This window comes from Saimiri boliviensis, chromosome 16, assembly GCF_048565385.1.
Source record: "Saimiri boliviensis isolate mSaiBol1 chromosome 16, mSaiBol1.pri, whole genome shotgun sequence".
In the NCBI taxonomy this organism is placed as follows: Eukaryota; Metazoa; Chordata; class Mammalia; order Primates; family Cebidae; genus Saimiri; species Saimiri boliviensis.
In genome coordinates this window covers 87,523,019-87,548,612 of record NC_133464.1, presented here as the reverse complement: position 1 = coordinate 87,548,612, position 25,594 = coordinate 87,523,019, and the positions used below count along the sequence as shown (strand labels likewise).

The 25,594-nt window shown below is 45.7% G+C and overlaps 1 protein-coding gene across 1 annotated transcript in view; it reads right to left on the bottom strand.

Moving 5' to 3' along the window:
- The window catches only part of CRYL1 (crystallin lambda 1), a 120,686-nt gene extending 99,383 nt beyond the window's left edge, over positions 1-21,303 (bottom strand). The window contains exons 1-2 of the mRNA XM_039473303.2: positions 21,200-21,303; positions 7,756-7,863 (exon numbers count right to left, since the gene is read on the bottom strand). Of these exons, the coding sequence (XP_039329237.1) occupies positions 7,756-7,863; positions 21,200-21,240 (149 nt within the window). The 5' untranslated portion in view covers positions 21,241-21,303. The remainder of the gene's footprint in view (positions 1-7,755; positions 7,864-21,199) is intronic.
- Between the last annotated feature and the right edge of the window lie 4,291 nt (positions 21,304-25,594).

Sequence of the window (25,594 nt, the reverse complement as noted above, 5' to 3'; positions counted from 1 at the left end):
TGAAGACTTCTACTTCCAGCACGGTAATGGACCAGAAACCCTAAAGGGCTTCTCTTTTCAAAATGCAAGATCCTTCATAAAACTAGTTTTTATGCATAGAGAGTCGCAAAAAGAAATGCAGCAAATGCAGAAAGAAAAAGTTTCAAGGCTTCTCTTTTAACCAAAAAAAAAAATTTTAAATTAAAAAGTACTCAAAGAAGATATGTAGATGGCAGATATGCATATGAAAAGGTGCCCACATCATATGTCATCAGAGAGATGCAAGTTAAACAAGGGGATACCATTATATGTCTACTAGAATGACTGAAATCCAGAATATTGGCACCACCACACGCGGGTGAGGATGTGGAGCAATGGGAACTCTCATTCATTGTTGGTGGGAATGCAAAATAGGACAACCACTTTGGAAGACACTTTAGCAATTTCTTACGGAAGCTAAACATCCTCTTACCATACAATCTAGCCACTGTGCTCTTTGGTATCCACCCAGAGGAGCTGGAAAATTATGTCCACACACAAACCTGGGTATTGAATGTATAGCAACTTTATTCGTAACTGCCAGAACCTGGAAGCACCCAAGACGCTCTCCAGTGGATGAATGGATACATGAATTGTGATTCATCCAGGCAATGCAATAGCGTTCAAGCTTAAGCCATGGAAAGATGTGGAGGAAACGTAAATGTGTCTGACTAAGTAAAAGAAGCCAATCTGTAAAGCTTACATACTGTATGATTTCAATGATATAACGTTCTGGAAAAGGTAAAACTATGAAGATGGTAAAAGGATCAGTGGCTGCCAGGGGCTGGGAGAAGGGAGGGATGGAAAGGAAGAACACAGGGATTTTAGAGCAGTGGAATTATTCTACGTAATACTGCAAGGGTAGATACATGCCAGTATACAGTTCTCCAAATCCGTAGAGCATAAACACTGAGTGAACCCTTTTCTTTTTCTTTTTTGAGACAGAGTCTCACTCTGTCACCCAAGATGGAGTGCAATGGTGCAGTCTTGGCTCACTGCAATCTCTGCCTCTCAGGCCCAAGTGATTCTCATTCCTCAGCCTCCTGAGTAGCTGGGATTACAGGCACCCGCCACCACGCCTGGCTAATTTTTTTTATTTTAGTAGAGATAGAGTTTCACTACGTTGCCCAGGGTGGTCTCCACCTTCTGAGCTCAGGCAATCTGCCTGCCTCGGCCTCCCGAAGTGCTGGGATTACAGGTGTGAGCCACCATGCCCAGCCTACATCCAGTGATTTTTTTTTCTTTTTTTTTTTTTTTTTTGCAGGGGAGAGTCTCACTCTATCACCCAGGCTGTAGTGTGGTGACCAGATCTCGGCTCACTGCAACTTCCACCTCCAGGGTTCAAGCAATTCTCCTGCCTCAGCCTCCTGAGTAGCTTGGATTACAGGTGCATGCCACCACACCCAGCGAATTTTTGTATTTTTAGTAGAGATGGGGTTTCACCATGTTGGTTAGGCTGGTCTCAAACTCCTGACCTCATGATCCGCCCGCCTCAGCCTCCCAAAGTGCTAGGATTACAGGCGTCAGCCACTGTGCCCAGCCTACACCTAGTGAATCTTAATGTCAACCATGGACTTTGGGTGATAAGGATGTGTCAGTGTAGGTTCATTTACTGTAACAAATGTACCACTGTGGTGGAGGATGTTGGGGGTAGGTAGGGACTGTGTATATATGACGGCAAGGGCTGTGTAGGAAATCTCTGTACTTTCCTCTTAATTTTGCTGTGAACTTAAAACTGCTCTTTAGAGACTTAAACATAAGACCTAACACCATAAAAACCCTAGAAGAAAATCTAGGCAAAACCATTCAGGACATAGGCGTAGGCAAGGACTTCATAAGCAAAACACCAAAAGCATTGGCAACAAAAGCCAAAATAGACAAATGGGACCTAATCAAACTCCACAGCTCTGCACAGCAAAAGAAACAGTCATTAGAGTGAATTGGCGACCAACAGAATGGGAAAAAATTTTTGCAGTCTACCCATCTGACAAAGGGTTGATACCCAGAATTTACAAAGAACTAAAACAGATCTACAAGAAAAAAAAAAAAACAAGCCTATTCAAAAGTGGGCAAAGGATATGAACAGACACTTTACAAAAGAAGACATACAGGAGGCCAACAAACATATGAAAAATGCTCATCATCACTGGTCATTAGAGAAATGCAAATCAAAACCACATTGAGATACCATCTCACACCAGTTAGAATGGTGATCATTAAAAAATCTGGAAACAACAGATGCTGGAGAGGATGTGGAGAAATAGGAACACTTTTACACTGTTGGTGGGAATGTAAATTAGTTCAACCATTGTGGAAGACAGTGTGGCGATTCCTCAAGGACCTAGAAATAGAAATTCCACTTGACCCAGCCATCCCATTACTGGGTATATATCTAAAGGACTATAAATCGTTCTACTATAAGGACACATGCACACGAATGTTCATTGCAGCACTGTTTACAATAACAAAGACCTGGAACCAACCCAAATGCCCATCAATGATAGACTGGACAGGGAAAATGTGGCACATATACACCATGGAATATTATACAGCCATCAAAAACGATGAGTTCGTGTCCTTTGTAGGGACATGGATGAACCTGGAAGCCATCATTCTCAGCAAACTGACACAGGAGCAGAAAATCAAACACCGCATGTTCTCACTCATAGGTGGGTGTTGAACAATGAGAACACATGGACACAGGGAGGGGAGCATCACACACTGGGGTCTCTTGGGGGAAATAGGGGAGGGACAGAGGGAAGTGGGGAGTTGGAGGGGATGGCATGGGGAGAAATGCCAGATATAGGTGATGGGGAGGAAGGCAGCAAATCACACTGCCACGTGTGTACCTATGCGACAATCTGGCATGTTCTTCACGTGTACCCCCAAACCTAAAATGCAATAAAAAAAAGTCACTTCAAAAAAAAAAAAAAGGCCGGGCGCGGTGGCTCAAGCCTGTAATCCCAGCACTTTGGGAGGCCGAGGCGGGTGGATCACGAGGTCGAAAGATCGAGACCATCCTGGTCAACATGGTGAAACCCCGTCTCTACTAAAAATACAAAAAACTAGCTGGGCGTGGTGGTGCATGCCTGTAATCCCAGCTACTTAGGAGGCTGAGGCAGGAGAATTGCCTGAGCCCAGGAGGCGGAGGTTGCGGTGAGCCGAGATCGCGCCATTGCACTCCAGCCTGGGTAACAAGAGCAAAACTCCGTCTCAAAAAAAAAAAACAAAAAAAACAAAAAAAAAAAAAACAAAAACTTTAGGATACTCACACTATTAGGGATGTTGGGGGAAGGGAGAGGACACCTGAGAAACCTGGTGGGAGGTTTGAAAATATTATAGAAATGACAACTTCAAAACATGGCAGAAGGTCATTTCAATGGCATGGACATCTAATTCTCAGTTTTAAATTTCCCTACCCCTTCACTGTAGAATTGTGATGTAAATCTGATTTATCTGACAAGACTTTAAGTAAAATCTACGAAAAACAAACAAACAAACAAATCAAAACAAAACTGCTCTTTAGAAATAGAAGCTAGTTTTGTTTTTAAAGCCAAAACCTAGGAATTGAAAAGCCTATACAAAACAGGCCACGGGCCAGATGGGGCCAGCTGACCATGTTTTGTCAACCCCTGCTCTAACAGACTATATATTTCAGTAATTTGTTTTATATTATGTATGTGTCAACGCTTCCCTCTCTCACGTAGAATGTGACTTCCTCAAGATCAGAGATCTTAGTCTGTTGTGCCTACTGCTTAAACTCGAGTGATAAAATGCGCCCAGCACATAGTAGGTGCTCAACCAGTATTTTTGAATGAATGAACAAATGAAAAAGTGAGTCAAAAAAGCTTTTTTATTTAAAACTCCCCAATTTAGTGGTGAAGTGCTATAGTGAAGGCCGCTAGTGGTCCACCCAGGTCTAAACCCCCTTCACCAGCCCCCAGCTTTTGAGTTTGCCAGTCCCGTGTCTGGAGCCCACCTGGGCTCCAAAGGCTCACAGCTGCAGCCCTCCTCAGAGTCCTACCCTTGACCCAGATGAGAACTGGAAATGCCTGGGAGGCTATAGTCACCCAGGAAGGCTCGTAGTCAATGACTAATGCAGAAATGTGAATGCTCAGCCCTTGTTCTAAGGGATAACAAACTTTGCAGTGCACTCTATGTCCCAGAATGCCCATAGAATCTTGTTGAGCATGACGCTTCTCCTGAAATCGTGCCCTTAGTTGCTTTCTTCCTCCTTTTAATCCTCTCTCACCTATTCCCTTATGGGTTTCTCCTGGCAGCACTTCCTCAGTAAATCACTCGCCCAGGAACCTTTATCTCAGGATCTGATTCTGATGAATCTGATCTCAGACAACCTCAGGTACTGGAATTATCAGATATATAATACAAAACAATTGTGTATTAAATACATAAAGATATGAGCACACAAGGATTTGAAAAACGGAACCACAATGAATAAGGAAATAACGAGAGACTACGAAAATAAACAGATACGTTGGGGAAAAAGAGACTACGAAAATGAACAGATACGTCGGGAAAAAGAGACTACGAAAATGAATAGATACGTCGGGGAAAAAGAGACTACGAAAATGAACAGATACGTCGGGGAAAAAGAGACTACGAAAATGAATAGATACGTCGGGAAAAAGAGACTACAAAAATGAACAGATACGTCGGGAAAAAGAGACTACGAAAATGAACAGATACGTCGGGGAAAAAGACTACGAAAATGAACAGATACGTCGGGAAAAAGAGACTACGAAAATGAACAGATACGTCGGGAAAAAGAGACCACGAAAATGAACAGATACGTCAGGGAAAATGGTAAATTGAATTTTTAAAATAAAAAATTAAATTATTGACATAACTCAGTAGATGATTTAAATAGCAGATTAGACACAGCTAAAAAAAGAATTGATGAACTGGAAGAAAGATCTAAAGAACATATCCAGAATATATTCCAAAAACACAAGGAGACAGAAAATAAGATAGAGATGTTAAAAGACAAGAAGGCAAAATGAGGTGGTCCAATGTCCATGCAATCAGAATCTCTGCAGTGAAAAGAAATCCATTGGCCGGGCGCGGTGACTCAAGCCTGTAATCCCAGCACTTTGGGAGGCCGAGGCGGGTGGATCATGAGGTCGAGAGATCGAGACCATCCTGGTCAACATGGTGAAACCCCGTCTCTACCAAAAATACAAAAAACTAGCTGGGCATGGTGGTGCATGCCTGTAATCCCAGCTCCTCAGGAGGCTGAGGCAGGAGAATTGCCTGAGCCCAGGAGGCAGAGGTTGCGGTGAGCCGAGATCGCGCCATTGCACTCCAGACTGGGTAACAAGAGCGAAACTCCGTCTCAAAAAAAAAAAAAGAAAAGAAAAGAAATCCATTAAGTTTCACTCTTAGGTGTGTACCCTGTGGAAACTTCTGCATTTACAGGAAGATATATGCAAGAATATTAATGACAGTAGTGTTTACAGTGGCCCCAAACTGGAAAAAGTTACAACATTCATCATAAGGACAAGAGATAAATAACATAGCAAATTCACACAACAGAATATGACATAGCAGTGAAAATAGGGATACTACAGCTATAAGTAATAACCTGGATGTATTACAGAAATAGTCTTTTACATAGAGCACAAGAATAAGCAAAACTAAGCAGCAAGTTGTTAGGGATACATATGTATGATTAAAGGATTTTTTAGGGCAAGAAAACACCAAATATAAAATATGAGATATTTATTGCCTCTGGGGGGAAGGAAGGGAGATGAGACCCAAAAGGTGCATACAAGGTATTGATAATGTTCAAAATCTAGGTTGAGTGGTAGGGTCATGTTATTTGTTTTATTATTATTTTTCCTAAACTTCCATAAACAATCTATTTTATGTATATCAAATATTATATTAAAAGCAATATGGGGAGAGAAGTAGTCCTAAAAAATTTTTTTATATAATATTTGCAGGATTTCTATAAAGCAAATAGTATAGATGGATGCTGAAGATACTCAACATATCTCTGAAGTCAGACAGACCACGGCTGGAATCTTATGTCTTACTGTGTCTTTGAGGAAGTTACTGATCATTCATAGACCTAAGTTTTCTCATAAAATAACGTCAATAACATCACCTCCTAGGGTTTATTATGAGAATTTAATACGGTAAGATTACTAGGCCATAAGCTCCGTGGCAGGAAAGACTGGGTCTACATTAGGGAACAGAACGTGGCTGGCAGGCAGTTGTTACTGAAATGCCAGGTTGCCTTCCTTCCAAAACCATGCAGTCTATGTGAATGATTTCGTGGTGATTGTTTTACTTTTGGTTTTTGTCTGGTTGGTTTTGTATTTTATTATTTTATTTATGTTGAGGCAAAGTGTCACTCTGCTGCCCAGGCTGGAGTGCGCTGCTGCAATCACAGCTCACCGCAGCCTGGAACTGCTGGGCTCAAGCGATCCTTCTGCCTCAGCCTCCTGAGTAGCTAGGACTGCAGAGGAGTGCCAACACCCTAGCTAATTGTTTCTTTTTTTTCTGTAGATGAACTGGAAGAAAGATCTAAAGAATGTATGCAGAATATATTCCAGAATGCCCATAGAATCTTGTTGCCCACACTGGTCTTGAACTCCTGGACTCAAGTGATCCTCCCACCTCAGCCTCCCAAAGTGCTGGGATTATACGTGTGAGCTACCACGCCTGGCCAAGTTGTTTTTTAGATTGACATTTTACCCTGGCCTTGGCCATTTGTAACAATATGGAAGAAGTAACTTAAGTTCTCCATGTTCAGATTCTTAATCTGTAAAACCAACACTGGATTAGGGTATATAATTTCTTAATGCCTATAGTTCAACATCATACTGTATGTATTAGTCTTTTCAAAATGTAGACAATAAAGGAAGCATATTTTTGTTGTACCAAAATTCAAATTCCAGTTATATATTCACAGACATCTTCCAAGTAAGGATAATAACCAGCTAAACAGAAAGCATGTCTGAGAGGGTCGGAATCGTATTATGTGACGGCGCCGCAGGGGGCCGCGCTGTGCAGCGGGGGTGCTCCACGCCAGTGCCTTTGCCTCTGGGCATGCCGCAACAGCTTCTTTCTTCTGTCCTCGACATCCCTCAGTCTCAGCATTTCTTTGGTTCCTGTGACTATCATCCTGAAAACAGCCCTCCACATTCTTAGCACTCAGCATTTGGTAAGTCCATCCACTCTCACACCTTTAACTAGCACCGCTGTCGCAGCTAACGACACCCACATAAACAGGACAGGTCTGTCCTCTTACATGAGTGCTAAATCTCTCACTAAAATTCAGGAGGTTTTCATTTGGGCCCTACCATTACTAGATCGACAGGTCAAAATAAGCTGCGAGACCTCGCTTCCTGAACTGTAGTGCAGCTCTGGCTGTTACAAGCTGGAAGCGAGTTCCTTATGCCCAGATACAAGCAGGAAACCGCAGCCCTTCAGCCCTGGGCACACAGCCGGAGAAGCCTGCAAAGTCACTCACGCTTGATGGAGGTTCCCTCCCCAGAAGGGTCCTTTCCTGCCCATGGGAGCCCTTCCCCAGTGTGAATTCACATTCCAGCCACTGTTGACCTGGCCTTTACCAACTCAGAGGCACTGAAGTAGCCATCAGATGAAAAAGCGACATCACAGATACGTACAGCCTTGAGGATATGACAAACGAGCCCAACTGAGAGAGACAGACCCATTTCCGTTCTTCCTAGAGCGCGCCGGCTGGCCCACCTGATGTTTTCCAGGGCGTTCCTTATCTGCTGTTGCTCGATGTCACAGAGTTTCACTTCGAAGCCTCCACTGGCAAACAGCATGGCCCAGCTTCGCCCAATGAGTCCACTAAAGGGAGATAAAAGAAAGCATTCAAGTTAATTTAGTATTGAAAGGCTTTTCATTCCTAACCCAGAATGAGTTTTTGTTTTTTTTTAATTGCATAGTATCCTATTCTTAAAATAATAAATATCTTAACAGTACACATTTTAGCCAGGCACAGAAAGATTAATATCACATGTTTTCACTCATGTGAAACCTAAAAAAGTTTATCTCACGGAGGGGGAGAATAGAATGATGGTTAACCAGGGCTGGATGGGAGTGGGAGAGGAGGAAGAAGCGTTGGTGAATCGGTACAAACACACAGTTAATAGAAAAAGTAAGTTCTAGACTTTGATAGCACTGTGGGGTAACTAGAGTTAACAGCAATGTATCGTATATTTCAAAACAGCTAGAAGATTTGAAACGTTCCCAACACAAAGAAATGATAAATGTTAAAGGTGATGGGTGTGCTAAATACTCTGACTTGATCATTACACGTTCTATGCATGTAACAAAATATCACAGGTACCCCATAAGTATGTAGGACTATTACGTGCCAATTTTTTTAAAGTACACGTTTTGATAATATTATTTATTTTAAGTGTGTCTTTTTTTTTTTTTTTTTTTTTTTTTTTTTGAGATGGAGTCTCGCTCTGTCACCTAGGCTGGAGTGCAGCGGTGCGATCTTGGCTCACTGCAACCTCTGTGCCTCCCAGGTTCAAGCGATTCTCCTGCCTCAGCCTCCCGAGTAGCTGGGATTACAAGCATGCACCACCGTGCCTGGCTAATTTTTGTACTTTTTGGAGAGACGGGGTTTCACCATATTGGTCAGGCTGATCTTGAACTCCTGATTTTGTGATCCGCCCACCTCGGCCTCCCAAAGTGCTGGGATTACAGGCGTGAGCCACCGTGCCCAGCCAATTTATTTTAAATGTTAACTATTTCCACCCAAGAGCTCCTGAGCCCTCAACTCTGGTGCTGGCATTCATATTCCACAGGGAGCCCCACAGCTTCTCAGGTATTTATCACAGACTCATACGCTGAAACAAAATATTACAGTCAGGAGGTAGCAGGGTACCATGGAGACACAAGAACCCTTGGGTAAACTTCCACTTGACCATGTCTTAGGCAAGTCACTTAATTGACTTGAAAGAACAAAAAAGGGCATCTGCCCTGTCCTCCCCAATAATTACTGCCACTGCCACCCACATCTGAGCATGGATTAGGTGCCAGGCACCATTAAACATACCATGGGTCGGGGCGGGCACGGTGGCTCACGCCTGTAATCCCAGCACTTTGGGAGGCCGAGGCGGATGGATCACGAGGTCAAGAGATCGAGACCATCCTGGTCAACATGGTGAAATCCCGTCTCTACTAAAAGTACAAAAAATTAGCTGGGCATGGTGGCGTGTGCCTGTAATCCCAGCTACTCAGGAGGCTGAGGCCAGAGAATTGCCTGAACCCAGGAGGCGGAGGTTGCGGTGAGCTGAGATCGCGCCATTGCACTCCAGCCTGGGTAACAAGAGTGAAACTCCGTCTCAAAAAAAAAAAAAAATACCATGGGTCTTACATCTGTTAAGCTTTACAACAACCCTCCAAGATAGGTGCTGTTAGTATTTCCATTTTATATGTAGGGAAACTGAGGCATGGAGGAATTAAGCCTACATGGGCTATAAGTGATAAACTGAGGCATGGAGGAATTAAGTCCGTAAGGGGACAAGTGATGGATCTGTGAGATGAAGCCAAGCAATCTGACCCCTGAGTCCTTCCTCTTAACCACTACACTCCAGTGGCTGTTTCAGACTTACTGCAAAATGAAAAGACAAAAAAAAGTCAGAAAGAGTTCACGTGGGGATGATCAGAGGGAAAAACAAATGTACAGAACACATCTAGAGTCTAAATCTTGGTTTCTACAGCATTCTCCAATCATAGGAAGCAGGACTCCTTGGAGAAATGGCTCATTTGAAGACAAACCCAGAAAATATTCTAGATGAGCCTGGGTCAGTTTGTAGCACCAAAAAGAAAAAAAAAGTGTTAAGCAAACAATCCATTGATAGGGCATGTCACAGGGACAAGGGCTCACTGTGGGAGCTCCCAAGGCCAAAGCTGGAGCTTGAACCACAGAATTAATACAGCAATTCTGGATTGTAGCATGAAGTATAGCACAACTCAATGAAGAAGAAGCCAAATCTTCCTTACAGAAAAAATACCAAATGCTTTGTGTGGGTACTCCCCCTTAGGGAGTTAGAGCATCACCCGCACTTCCGTGTGGGCTGTGCAAAGTGACCTCCTTCCACAAAGCACAGTATTGAAAGAGGGGAAAGTTAGAGTCACCATGCAGTGGAGAAAACTGGCAAACACTACCTCAGCCAGGTGTTCAAGCTCAACATCCACAGTGGTAACTCACATTGAGATTACGGACCCTTGGTGTAAGACAAAGGGAAAACCATGCTTTACCCCTGTGGTCTCCCTTCCCGAAACCCATTGCGCCAGTCTCATCGTGAAAAGTGTATCAGACAGAAAATCGAAAATAAAAAAGAACATCAGACAAGTCCTAACAGAGGGACATTCCACACACTACATGACCTGTGCTCCTCAAAACTATTCAGGTCATCAGAAACAAGGAAAGTCTGAGTAACTGTCACAGTCTGGATGAGTCAAAAGAGAAATGACTATTGCAATTTGATATCCTGGATGGGATGCTGGGACATAAATAAGAGATTAGGTAAAAGCTAAGGAAATCTGAATAAAATATGAATGTTAAATAATGTGTTGGTCATTGATACCCAACATTCTTAATATTAATTATTAATAAACAATGTTAATAAATAATAATGTATTGGTTCATTAATTGTTAAAAATGCATCCTACTAAGGTAAGATGTTAATAATAGGGGAAACTTGGTAAGGTGACATATGAAAACTCTCTATACTATCTTCACAATTTTTCTGTAAATGTAAAATTTGTCTAAAAAAAAAGTCTTTTTTAAAATGAAAGCATGTAAAAGCAGTTCCACTCCTAGATATGTACCCAACAGAAATTAAAACATTTCCATGATAAAACCTTGTACACCAATGATTATAGCAGCGTTATTGATAACAGCTAAATGGAAAAGAAAAAATGTGGCGTCTTCATAGAGCTATTCAGCTACAAAAAGGAAAGAAATGCTGATACGTGGTACATGGATGAATGTTGACATTTGCTAAGTGGAAGAAGCCAGTCACAAAGCTTCAAGTACTGTATGATTCCATTTATGAAACGTCGGAATACACATATCCATAGAGACAGGAAGTAGATTTGTGGTTGCCCAGGGCTGCGGGAGGAAGGAATGAAAAGTGATAGCTAGTGGGTCCAAGGTTTGGGATGATGAGCCAAATTGATTGCGGTGATGGATGCACAACCTTGTGAATATACTAAAATCACTGAATTGTACAGTTTAAATGGGTGAATTACCTCTCAGTATTGCTATTATTAAAAATAAATGTGCCTGGATGCAGTGGCTCACGCCTATAATCCCAGCACTTTGGGAGGCTGAGGCGGGTGGATCACCTGAGGTTGGGAGTTTGAGACCAGCCTGACCAACATGGAGAAATCCTGTCTCCACTAAAAATACAAAATTAGCCAGGCGTAGTGACGCACCCCTATAATACCAGCTACTCGGGAGGCTGAGGCTGGAGAATCGCTTGAACCCAGGAGGCAGAGGTTGCAGTGAGCCGAGATCACGCTATTGCACTCCAGCCTGGGCAACGAGAGCAAAACCCCGTCTCAACAAAATAATAAAACAAAATAAAATAAATCGGTGAACATACTTTGACAACCAACTCCTGCCATAAAAATGTAAAGCAATAATACTTAAATTTTCATAAGAGTGGATGGAGCCAGTAAATAATAATTGATAATAATAATACTTAAATTTAGTTGATTAGAAGCATGAAAGGGAAACACAGATCACATTCGGCATAACGTAGGGGGCTGCCTTAAGGTGTGAATGCAAAGAACAGCTATCTATATTCAGAGACTTCGGTTTTTAAGAATGAACACTAAATCAGCCTTAAAAAGGAAAGACACAAAAATAAAAGGGGAAAAAAAGGAAAGATACATGCCACAACACAGAAGAAACTTGAGGACATTTTGCTCAATGAAATAAGCCAGTCGCAAAATGATGAACACCCTACAATTCCACTTACATGAGGTATGCATAGAGACATAAAGATAGAAGGGTGGCTGCCAGGGCTGGGGCTGGGGGAAATAAATGGGCAGCTGTTGTTCAGTGGGCATGGAGTTTCCGTTCTGCAAGATAAAAAAGTTCTGGAGATTGGCTGCATGACGATAGAGACATACTTAACACTACTGAACAGCTACACACTTAAGAACTGTTAAAATGGCAAATTGGGCCAGGTGCAGTGGCTCACACTTGCAATCCCAGCACTTTGGAAGGCTGAAGCAGCTGGATCACCTGAGGTCAGGAGTTCGAGACCAGCCTGGCCAACATGGTGAAACCCCATCTCTACTAAAAATACAAAAATTAGCCAGGCGTGGCGGCGAGTGCCACCTACTCGGGAGGCTGAGGCAGGAGAATTGCTTGAACTGGGGGGCAGAGCTGAGATCCCACCACTTCACTCCAGCCTCTTTCTTCTTTGAAGAAAGGGCAAAACTTCATCTCAGAAAAAAAAAAAAAAGACAAATTGTATGTTATGTGTATTTTACTGTGGCTAAATGTAGTTTAAACTTAAAAAAAAAAATTGAACGCTAACTTATCCTGCAAAAGAATGACTCTGATTTGGGACAAGGCTTATCTACCCAACCAGAAGGAAACTGGCCTAGAGAAAATACATATTCCTAACATTCCAATCTCAGTTTCCCTGGCCCCTCTTACAGCCTCTGCACTTGACTTTGTTGTCCTGGAGACTGGATATCAAAAGGTAATCTTGAATAGGCTTGGCTCACGCCCGTAATCCCAACACTTTGGGAGGCTGAGGCAGGAGGATAAGGGGAACCCAGAAGTTAAAGAAGAGCCTGGACAGCATAGGGAAACCACGTCTCTATAAAAAATAAAATAAAATTAGCTGGGTGTTGTGGCACGTGCCTGTGGTCTCAGCTACTCAGGAGGCTGAGGCAGGAGGATCACTTGAGCCCAGGAGTTCAAGGATGCAGTATGCAGGGAGTCACAATGGCGACACTCCAATCCAGCCTCAGGCAGAGCAAGACCCTGTCTAAAAGAGAAAGTAATCTTTCTCCACCTAAAGTCAATTTCCTCAAGACAGTCTTTACCCTGGGACAAAACCCTAGAAAAAATTCTACCTCTGGCACCCACCTTGTATGTGCGTGCAAGCCTGGCACTGGACAGAGAGACAGCAACACGTGACAAATGCAGCACAAGCCAAGTGGGTCTTATTCACAACGCGTGGGCCCAGCATTTCAGATTGTACATTGCTTTGGGATTCTGAAATTTTTGTGTCCAGGCACCGGTGGCTCCCATCTGTAATCCCAGCACTTTGGGAGGCTGAGGCAGGCAGATCACGAGGTCAGGACTTTGGGACCAGCCTGGCCAACGTAGTGAAATCCTGTCTCTACTAAAAATACAAAAAATTAGCTGGGCGTAGTGGCAAGCACCTGTGATCCCAGCTACTCAGGAGGCCGAGCCAGGAGAATTGCTTGAACCAGGAAGGTGGAGGTTGCAGTGAGCCAAGATCACACCAGTGCACTCCAGCCTGGTGACAGAGGAAGACTCCAGCACTTTGGGAGGCTGAGGTGGGCAGATCACCTGAGGTCAGAAGTTTGAGACCAGCCTGGCCAACATGGTGAAACCTGTCTCTACTTAAAAAAAAAAAAAAAAAAATACAAAAATTAGCCAGGCATGGTGGTGTGTGCCTGTAAGCCCAGCTACTCAGGAGGCTAAGGCAGAAAAACTGCTTGAACCTGGGAGGCAGAGGTTGCAGTGAGCCAAGATAGTGCCATTGCACTCCAGCCTGGGCAACAAGAGTGAAACTCCATCTCAAAAACAAACAAACAAAAAAAACCAGTAAATTTTGCATAGTGAAGTTCAAAATAAAAAGCAAAGCTAGTGAGCAGTATGAATTTGTTTAACAGGGTAAACTCTATGCACCAGGAACTAGCGCTCACCTTCATATTCCTGGCATGTTGTAGAGGCTCAATAAATGTGAAAAAGCCATCATTATCAAGTGACCAATATGAGATCATGGTCAGCTGGTCTTGCCTTGGAGTTAGTCTAAAGGCAGCAATGACTCGCTGAGGAAATACATGAAGTGCACCTCGCATGTGTAGGCACTGCCCAGTTCCTGACCCCAAGGAGCTCACAGTAGGTAGGCAGACAACAAACTAAATAAGCCAAAGCACTAGGGAGAAAGAAAGCAGGGCACTAGGGACTGGGAGGCAGAGAAATGTTAAAAAGCGCCACCAGGGACTGTCTCACTGGGAAGGTGACATTTTAGCAAAGGAGGTAAGGGGCCAAGCCATGAGCGTGTGTCTCTGCAACAAGGGTTCCTTGCAGAGTCGGTTTGCCCAGCTGGCCCAGATCAACAAGGCTGGTGCTCTGCTGGAGGGGCAGTGGGCGGAGAGGTCAAAGGGAAGGAGAGAGAGGTGAGCCCATTTCATGGCACCTCAGAAGCAACGGAGGGATTCTGGGTTTTACTGAGTGAGACGGGTGGCTAATAGAAGGTTTTAGACAAAAGATATCATCTGACTTCTGTTTTTCAAGGGCCATTTTAGTTGCCTTACTAAGAATATACTGCAGAAGGACAAAGATGGAAGTTAGGAGACTAGTTGGGTGTCAGGAGGCTGGTGCCCGACGTGATGGGAGGCGGGACCAGGACGGAGGCAAAGGGGGTGCTGGAAAGTGGTCAGCTGTGAAATGAACATGTAATATGTCACAGTACAGCCAAGAAGAATGGCTGATGAGTTACATGTGGGTGTGAGAAAAAGAAAAATGGAAGACGGGGCCAAGTTTCTTTCGGACAAGGAAGGATGGAGATGTCATTAACTCTGCTGAGAAAGACTAGCGAGGGAGCAGATGAAAGGAGGGAAGATCAGTTCAAAACAGGATGTTTTCAGTGAGAAATACTAACGGGTGGGTCTAGCAAATCATTGGCTGTTAAGTATCCAGGTTCAGATCCAAGGGCTGGTCTGGGATATTAATTTGGGATTTACTGTATAGACATGGTATTTAAAAAGTGTGTGATGAGCTGGGCGCAGTGGCTCACCCCTATAATCCCAGCAGTTTGGGAGGCCGAGGCGAGTGGATCACAAGGTCAGGAGTTCGAGACCAGCCTGGCCAATATAGTGAAACCCCATCTGTACTAAAAATACAAAAATTAGCCGGGAATGATGGCTGGCACCTGTAGTCCCAGCTTCTCAGGAGGCTTAGGCAGGAGAATCACTTGAACCCAGGAGACGGAGGTTGCAGTGAGCTGAGATCACGCCACTGCAGTCCAGCCTGGTGACACTCAGACTCTGTCTCAAAAAAAAAAAAAAAAAAAAGCGTGTGACTTGGTGAGATCTCTAAGAAAGTGAATGTCAATAAAGAAGTCCAGGATTGAGCCTTGGGACACCCCAGCTTTAATGGGGAAGAATATGGGGACAAAAGAAAGTGCCAGTGAGGGTGGGGGGGTGCGGGTATGGTCAGGAAAGTGAAGGGAGCTGCCATCTGCATCAAACGCTGCTGATGAAGAAAGATTTGAACGGAGGACTGACCACTGGGCTTTGCAAGATGAATGGGGGTGGGGACTATGACAAGAGCAGATTTGTCGGCTTGGTGAAAGACTGCCTGGGGTAGGTTTAAGAGAAAGTGAGCCTTTAGCCCTAACTACAAGTCTCGGGAAATGAAGGGGTGGTGGAACATGATAAACGACACTACAGGGGCTGGGTGCAGTGGCTCGTGCCTATGATCGCAGCACTTTAGGAGGCTGAGGTCGATGGATGGCTTGCACCCAGGAGTTCAAGACAGCCTGGGCAATAGAGCAAGACCCTGTATATAATGGGAAGGGAAGGGAAGGGGAGGAGAGGGGAGGGGAGGGGACGGGAGGGGAGGGGAGGGGAGAGGAGGAGAGGGGAGGGGAGGGGACGGGAGGGGAGGGGAGGGGAGGGGAGGGGAGGAGAGGGGAAGGGAGGGGAGGGGAGGCGGAGAGGAAGGGAGGAAAAGGGAGGGGGAGGGGAGGGGAGGGGGAGAGGTAGGGAAGGGAAGAGAGGCGGAGGGGAGGGGAAGGGAAAGGAAAGGAGGGGAAGGGAAGGGAGGGGAAGGGAAAGGAAGGGAGGGGAGGGGAGGGGAGGGGAGGGGAGGGGAAGGGAGGGGAGGCGGAGAGGAAGGGAGGAAAAGGGAGGGGGAGGGGAGGGGAGGGGAAGGGAAAGGAAGGGAGGGGAGGGGAGGGGAGTTCAGCAAAATCTAGAATAGGGAAAATTTTACAGGGCAAATGACTCACATTCTTCAATAGATAAACAGCAAGAAAATTTTTACGAAACCAGAGAGGGATGGAGAATCTATAGATTGAAAGAGTTAAGAAATCTCATTGATTCAATATAACATGTGGGCCTTATTTAGACCCTAAATAAAGCAAACCAAGTATTTAAAAAATGAATCAGGGAACTCTTGACTACGGAAGAGATATTTAAAGATATTGCATGAAGATATTAAGGAACTGTGTTAATGTTTTACACATGATATGCTATTATGGTTATATATATTTTAAAACAGTCCATATCTTTTAGATACTCTACATGCTGACGTAGTTACAGATGAAATGTCTCAATGCCTGGCATTTGTTTCAGAACAGTCCAGAGAAGGGAGAGTAACTGAAACGAGATTAGCCATGTGTTAATAATTGTTGAAGTTGAGGGGTGGGGGAAGGCGCCAGTAGGGTTCGTTGTACTGTTCTCTCAACTTTAACACAGTTTGAAATGTCCGTTTCCATAGTACAAAGTTAAGAGAGAGAATATGCATAGGAAGAAAGAAACCGGAGACAATGTGGATAATTTTATTAAGTTTGGAGGAGCAGTGTGCCAATTACCGGAGGGAAAAATGGGGTCAGGAGAGGATGCTTTTCTGTTTGCAGGGAACAACTGTGTGTTTGCTCACTGCAGCGTCTGAACCCTCCAGAGGGGAAGCGATCATGGTAGAGGGAGCGTGGCGCTTCAGTCTGGGGCCAGCGCACCTGCTTCCATGTCTTGGGTCTTACCCTAATGCTGCTGTCCCTCAAGGAAAGGCAGCCGCCATAATCAAACAGGCAGCAGCAAATCCTTGGAACCGCAGTATCTGACCTGAGGAAGGATAACCGTTAGCAGGGATTCTGCCATGGGTATCAGGTGGTTGGACGGGGCCTCACTTCCCTTTCCATCTTGGGATTGCCCGCCTCATTGCAGAGGCCCAACCGCAGAGGCTGACTCCAGGGGAGCAGCCGGTGTCCCTTCCCCACCCCTCCCTGCCCCCACACTCAGTCACTGCTGATCGGACATGGATCGGACACCTGACGCGAAGAAGCCAATCAGCTGGCTTAGGAGCACCCTATGACATCTGCAGGCTGGGATGCACAGAGCTGAGGCCATTGGGTTTCCTCTCCCGAAAACTGGTCCTAAAATACAGAAACTGAAAGTCCGTAACAGGCACTATACTGAAAGAGCGTAACCTTCGGGTTGGCAGTGATGTGCAAGATAAAGTCACAAGGGAGGAGAAGTGAGCAAGTCCAAGGAGAGGAAATCTACAGAGCAAATGAAGCTGCAGGCGGCACGGGGACCAGAACACCCGGCCCCAGAGCTGGGAAGTTCCCTGCCGCGGTTTCCTTCAGGTTTCTGCTTCATGTTTCCCTCAGTATTGTTTCCCAACACTACTTTACATCAGGCCCAAGAATAATGAACTTCCTGTCCCGAGAGCATGTGATATCTTCTTGGCCTTCCTTTGAACTGCTCTATACCTGGAGACCATAAAATGGGAGCCAGCCCTTCCCACTCTTACTATTGTGGTTATGTCTTAAAGCTTCTGAATTCATGAATATTAATAGATGTACAAAAGGCAAACGCAGATGAACATTTATTCTATTATACAGCAGCAAAGCAGCAGGGGAGAAAAGTGATACAATGGCTTCCATTCTAATTTTATCATTAAGGTCACTTAATTTGGAATAAATTCACTTTAGATACAGTTGAAAGTATCTTTCCGGCTACAGTTACTCATTTACTGGGTAAAAACTGAAGCAAAACTGTTCCTACGCTCATGATCTAAGTCTACTATGGAAATTTTGCCAGGAAGAGCTGTTATGTAACTCCTACGAAGGGGACATTCAGTGTCTAAGCTGACTCAAAAGGCAAGGGAGGCATCCTAGGGCTTGCTATGTACGTGTGCAAAAATTAGCCGGAAAATACCTAGCTCTTCAAAGAAAATTCATACCTCAGAAACTTTCTTATAAAAAATGCACAGGCTGGATATAGTGGCTCAGGCCTGTAATCTCGGCACTTTAGGAGGCCAGGGTGAGTGGATCACTTGAGGCCAGGAGTTCAAGACTGGCCTACTCGGAGAAACCCTGTCTCTACTAAAAATACGAAAATTAGCCAGGTGTGGTGGCACGTGCCTGTAGTCCCAAGCTACTTGGGAGGCTGAGGCAGGAGAATTGCTTGAACCCAGAAGGCAGAGGTTGCAGTGAGCCGAGATGGTGCCACTGCACTTCAGCCTGGGTGACAGAGGGAGACCCTGTCTCAAAAGAAATAAAATGTACAATCACCCCAAACGAAATTTTGGAATAAAAAGAAATGAAGGAGGCTCTAGTTTATAGGATGCCTTTCTTTCTTGCCTTTCTAGTTTATCGGATGTTTTTCTTGATATAAAAAATGTCCTATCAAGCCCTTCACACAGCACATCAGTTAAAAAAATAAGCAGTCTCTGTTACAGATGTTCAAATATTTGTCTACTGGGGCCAGGCATGGTGGATATATAAATGGTGACAATGTAGTTTCTACCCTTAGGGGAAAGTCCCAGAGGCAGAACTTTTTCTGGAGGAGCCAGTCCCTGAGCTTGAGAGTGAAGGAGTGTGTCCCCGAAAAGCAGGACAGGACAAAGGGCATGTCCTGCACCGGGAATATTTTGTGTTCCTATTCTAAACAAGCTCAAGGCCTACAATCTGACTTTTGTTTACAAATACAGAACTCATATTTTAGCAATTTAGAAATACCGTGTTTTATGGAGGTAAGGCTCACAAAATGAAAGCCTGAGAACACTACTCCAGTGCAAATTTATCTTCATGATACCCATTTCTACTCTTACCTTTTTGTTCTTTCTTTTTTTTTGAGACGGAGTCTCACTCTGCCCCAGGCCACAGTGCAGTGGCGCCATCTCGGCTCACTGCAACCTCTGCCTCCTGAGTTCAAGCAATTCTGCCTCAGTCTCCCGAGTAGCTGAGATTACAGGCATGTGCCACCATGCCCAGCTAATTTTTGTGTATTTAGTAGAGATGAGGTTTTGCCATGTTGTCCAGGCTGGCCTCAAACCCCTGACCTCCGCTGATCTGCCCTCCCAGGCCTCCTGTTTGTTAAGTGGGTATTCCTTGGAATCACCTATGGGGCCAGGAAAGAAATAGAGGGAAAAGAAAGAAAGGTGGTAAGGAGGAAGGGAAGAAACCAGCGCTGTCCCAGAGGGTGTGTGCTAAGGTGCTGAGGGTGGGGGACACACAGGACTTTCACAGCAGAAAACAAAGAAACAAGCAGAGGCCCCAGGGGATTACGTGGTTCTTAAAGTTAGTCAACCTTTCTCTAATTCCTTATCACCATCCCTCAAGGAATCAGAGAAGATACCAACTGCAGCTCCTTCTCAGTAGACTGAGCCACCCACAGTGAGATAGCTCTACAATCAACCAAAATTTAACTTCACATTTATTGGGTGCAGGCATAACACTGCCCCAAGGCATGATGGAGCGATACAAGGCCAGGAAAGGTGGCTCACACCTGTAATCTCAACACTTTGGGAGGCCTAGGCACTTGAACTCAGGAGTTCGAGACCAGCCAGGGGAAGATGGTGAGACCCCCCCCCCATGTCTACCTAAAATTTTTAAAAATCAGCCAGGCGTGGTGGCACGTGCCCCTAGTCCCAGCTACTTGGGAGGCTGAGGTGGGAGGATAGCTTGAGCCCAGGAGGTTGAGGTCCACCATGATGATGCCAGTGCACTCCTGCCTGTACGGAGCCAGACCCTGTCCTATTAAAATGTGTGCGTGTGTGTGTGTGTGTGTGTACGCCCATGTGTGTAAAAAAACTGTATGTATGCATACATTCTGATAACTATTACTAAAATGCAAGACAGAGGTAACTACCACAATTGGTATCAAGTGCACTTTTTAATATGCCTTCACTATTCAACCACGGGCACCCATGGGCCAGAAAGAACAAACGCACCGTTAGCTCCGCTGCTCTGGAGAAAAGAAAGCTCACAACAAGCCATCCGATGCCTTCCTTCAACGGGAAGGAAACACCCTGACATTGGAAGTGGTCGCCACACCGCGTCCTACACTGATGCGGGAAGGAGGGGAGGGAAAGCCGGCCCCTCAACAGCAGTCACCAAAAAGGTGCTTTTAACTCTCAGTAGCAAGTATTAACATGTTCATTGATTGCTGCTAACAGCTATCCAAAGAAAGGTACACGTAAATGCCCCTTTTTAAAATATAAAAATAGCAAGGATTGTAAACATGGGGGTGGGGGGCCTGGGGAGAGCACACACCAGAAATCAATTTGGGCGGAATTTAGGCTGTTAAATGGACACACTTAGTAAACTCTCCGAGCTCCATCGCCCCCTGCTCTGGAAACATCGCCTCGCCCAGGAATTAGGACTCCCTGTACGTTCGCCTAACACCTGCGGCGGCCTCCGGCGACATCGTCGCCACAAGGACCGCGCAGGCACCCTCCCTGCTGGGCTAGTCCGGTCTCTGTCACTCAGCGCCTGTGACCTTGGGTAAACCGCTTAGCCTCAGTATTCTCATTCGTAAAATGGGAGTGAGAACACAGTCGTCACAGAATCGCAGCCAGAATTCGTTCGGTTCCACACGGTGCCCGACGTCCGTGCGAACCGGCGGGCGGGCGCGGCGACATTCAACAGTCAGGGAAGCGCGGGCCCCGCGGCCTGCGCGGTCAGCCTCGGAACGCCCTGCCATGCCGGGCACCGGGGAACGGACCCAGCTCCGCAGGGGGCCTCCACCTGCCGAGCCCGCCCCGAGCCCGCCAGCACCGTGGGGGCCGCAGGGCGCGGGGCCTCGGAGGGCCAGAGGCCGGCGCGGAGACAGCGACCCGGCGCCCACCCCGAGCGCCCCAAGCGCGGGCACCGCGTCCCCGGCGTCTCCCCGGGCTCCGGGGGCAGCAGCGCGGCTCGGAGCCCTTTACCTGCCGACGATCACCACGCAGCCGGCCGCGGAGGACGCCATGACTGGGCCGGGGACGCGGCGCCGCGGGGGCCGGGACCAGGCGCAGGCAGAGCTCCGCGCTCGGGGCTCCGGGGAGGGCGGGTCCCGCGCCCATTGGCTGCGCGCGCGGGCGGGGACGGCGGGGAGGGCCGCTGGGCCCCGGGGGTGCGCGCCGCGGGCCCGAGACACCCCGAGACGCCGCGCGGCGCCCCTCGGGGACAGGGGCAGGCCCAGCGCGGGGGCCCGTCGGGGGAAAGCGGGAAGACCGCGCGCTGGCGAGCCGGCAGGCACGTGAAGTCCGCGTCCGTAGGCTGGCACGGGGCCGGAGCGCCAGAGCACCCGAGAGAAACGGTCCGAGAACGTCCCCTTCGCTGGTTCGTCTCTGCAAGACGCCGGCCGTCGGCTGCGAACTGGGCGCGGGGACTCTGCGACAGCAGCGAGAGGGGACAGATGCGTTCATCGGCGCCACGGAAGGACACCCCTGACTCCGGCGCCGGGTGCTCCGCACTCGGCTTGGGTAGCAGAAAAAGGAAATGGCCTCGTGCCCGGACTCCTGGCCTTCCAGGAGCCCGGAACAGACCGAGAGGAAGGGGCATCGCACGCTGCCTGACGGCGGGGCGCGTCCACCCAGCACAAGCCGAAGGGGAAATGGCGGAGGGGACAGTACTCAGGCGGGAACCGCAGCCAACAGCGATGATTAATGGAGCTCTTCCTTCATTGGTTTCCCCTGAGTCAGGAACGTAGAAAGAGAAATCCCCGGGGAGGGGTTAGGTTTTTAAAGAACAGCTTCACAAATTATCAATAAATATTTGTAAAGTATTCAACCTCAAGAGACATGGAAAGTGACACAGGGAAGCTAAGTCATCCCTTACTCGTCAGATTGGCTAAGTCCCAAGGATTGATCATATTCCATATCTATGATGGAGCGTTTCCGACATGAAACTCATACACAGTAGAAGGCAGGCTTAATCGCGAAGGACTTTTTGGAGGGAATGTTGGACAGTTTATTCTTGAGAGAGCCGCCAGCCTGAGCACCCCTGTGTGCTCTGGCTGAGTACACAAGGCTCCAAAGCTTCCATCTCCTGATCGAACAGTTTCTACAGTTAGCTACACAGGCAGCTAATGTAATAGGTCAAGTAACCCAGGAGTGAGTATCCTGTGACTGCTCACTATGGGAGGCTGTGGAGTCAGGAGGCTGGCTTGTTTGCTGCTCCCTACAAAGTTTTCTCTTTGCTAAAATAGTAGGCTGGGCGCTGGGGCTCATGCCTGAGACCCCACCACTTTGGGAAGCTGAGTAGCAAATAATAACTTGAGGCCAGGAGTTCAAGACCAGCCTGGCCAACAAAGTGAGACCCCTGTTGCTACCAAAAAAATTAAAAATTATCCAGGCATGCTGGTGCTGTCTGCGGTCCTAGCTACTCAGTGGGCTGAGGCAGGAGGATTGCTTGAAGCCAGGAGTTTGAGACCAGCCTGTGGAAGATAGTGCAACACCCCCATCTCTAAAATATACATGTATGTGTGTGTGTGTATATACATATATATATATAACTTTAATCTTTCAGCTACCAAACAAAAATATATATATTTATTTAACTAGCCAGGTGTGGTAGTCCCAGCTACTCAGGAGGATCTCTTGAGCCCAGAGTTCGAGGCTGCAGCGAACTATGATTGTGCCACTCTACTCCAGCCTGGGTAACAGAACAATACTTTGTCTCAAAAGAAAGCAAAAAGTACTGGGCCCTTGCCCATTGCAAACACAGGAGTCATCTGGCCCTCTATGTAACCCTGTGGGAATTAGGAATTCAAGAACCCGTGTAAATATGGTGACACTGGCTATTGCTTTTACTATAATAAGTTCTTTTATATTTAATCCAAGAGTCTCCTGACTTCTGTCAGCATCCAAGTGCGGAACTATGTGGCAAGCTAACTCGTTCGTTAGCTTACAATTCCGTGAAAATCTCAGACCCTCGCAGTTTTTGACACATACAAAATTTAGAAAGCATGTACCCTTTGGCTAAGCAGTTCCAGTTCTAGAGATCTGTTGTACAGAAATTCAAGTGGACATGAAGTTAGACAAATTTCTTTATTTGAACATGGCTATTAATAGGAAATTATTGAAAACATGATGAATATCAATGAGAAATGTTTTTAAAGAGTACGGAATTCTTAGAAAATGTCTGCTTCTGGCCAAGAGGGAAAATAAGGATGAAACTTAAACTCCTTCTCGAAACAACTAGAAGGGCCCCCAAACAGAGGAAACAGGGATCTCAGACCGTGAACAAGAGGCAGCCTAGGACAGTTATCCCTGAGAGAGGGAAACAGACAAGGTGTGGGCTGCGGCTCCAAAAGGGAAAGCTCAGAGCTTGGTTTTCTCACTGAGTTGAAGAAAAAAAAGACTGAAGTTCAGAAAGGCCAAATAATGAGAATTTGCAGGGCATGATAGCAGAGAGGACACAGACACTCAGAGGAAAGAGGGAGCTCCAGGGCCCTAGAGAAGAAAGAGGCCCTTTTCACATGTTTGGCTCAGTGCTGAGCAAGAGGCCATCATATCCTGACGTCAGTTGTTCTCCAAGTCTGTTGGAACATTCTGTGGTTTGAGCTTTAGCAGGGGTTAAGTGCGATCCTCTCATCATCTTTCAACTCCGCTTTAGAAAGTCAGTCTTAAAGCCTTAATTACTTCATTTTCTTTCACACTCAGCAACCAGAAACAAACAAAAGTAGGCAAAGGACTTGAGTAGACACTTGTCCAGGGAAAATATACAAAGGGCTAGTAAGCACATGAAAAGATGCTGACCGTCACTCGTCATTAGGGACATGTAAATGAAAACCACAATGAGATACCACCTCACACACATTAAGATGGCTACTGTCAAAACAAACAAATGAAAAACAGAAAATAGCAAGTGTTGGTGAGAACGTGGAGAAATGAGAGACCCCTTATGCTGCTGTTGGGAATGAAAAATGGTGCGTAGCAGATACGATGGAAAATAGTAGGGCATTCCTCAAAAAATGAAAAATAGATTTACCAGATGATCCAGCAATTCCACTTCTGAGTATGTACCCAGAAGAAGTGAAAGTTTGTCTTAAACAGTTATTTGTAAACCCATGTTCATAGCAGCATTAATCACAACAGCCAAAAGGTGGAAGTAAGCCAAGTGTCCCTCAACGAATGAAAGGTAATAATGTCTTGGCTCTGTATCCCCAACCAAACCTCATCTCGAATTATGATTTCCATGTGTCAAGGCGGGAGTTGGTAGGTGGTGACTGGTTCGTGGGGTGGTTTCCCCATGCTGTTCTTGTGACCACGAGTTTTCACAAGATCTGATGGTTTTATATGCATCTGGCATTTTCCCTGCTTCCCTGACGCCATGTGAAGAAAGTCATTGTTACCACTTCACCTTCCACCATGATTGTAAGTTTCCTGAGATCTCTCTAGCCCTGTGCAACTGTGGGTCAATTAAACCTCTTTTCTTTATAAATTACCCACGCTTGGCAGTTCTTTATAGCAGTAAGAGAATGGATTAACACAAATGGATAAACAAAAATGTGGACTACACCTGCAATGGAATATTATTCAGCCTGAAAAAGGAAGGAAATTCTTATGGATGCTACAACATGGATGAAACTTGAAGACGTGCTAAGTAAAACAATTGAGACACAAAAGGAAAAAAAAATGTATAGTTTTACTTATATGAAGTACCTAGAGTAGTCAAATTCATAGAGACAGAAAGCGGAATGGTGGTTGCCAGGGTCTGTGGGAAGGAAGAAATGGGAAGTTTGGAAATAGAATTCCATTGGTACAAGATGAAAGCATTCTGGATATTGGCTCACAACAATGGGAATGTACTTAACACTACTGAACTGTACACATAAAAAATGGTTAAGGCCCGGCAAAGTGGTACATGCCTGTAATCCCAGCACTTTGGGAGGCCAAGGCAGTTGGATCACTTGAGGTCAGGAGTTCGAGAGTTCGAGACCAGCCTGGCCAACATGGAGAAATCCTGTCTCTACTAAAAATACAAAAATTAGCTGGGCATGATAGTGTTCACCTGTAATCCCAGCTACTCGGGAGCCTGAGGCACAAGAATTGTTTGAACCCAGAAGGCAGAGTCTGCAGTAAGCCAAGATCATGCCACTGCACTCCACGCTGGGTGATAGAGGGATACTGTGTCCAAAAAAAGAAAGTTAAGATATTAAATTTTATGTTATGTATATCTTACCAAAAATTTTTTAATAACCAAAAGACTTGAACCACACATTTCACCAAAAAGTTACATGGTTAACAAATAATCGTGAAAAGATACGTAATAATATCATTAGTCATTAGAGAAATGTTAATCAGAGCCATAAGGAGATACTACCACATACCTAACAG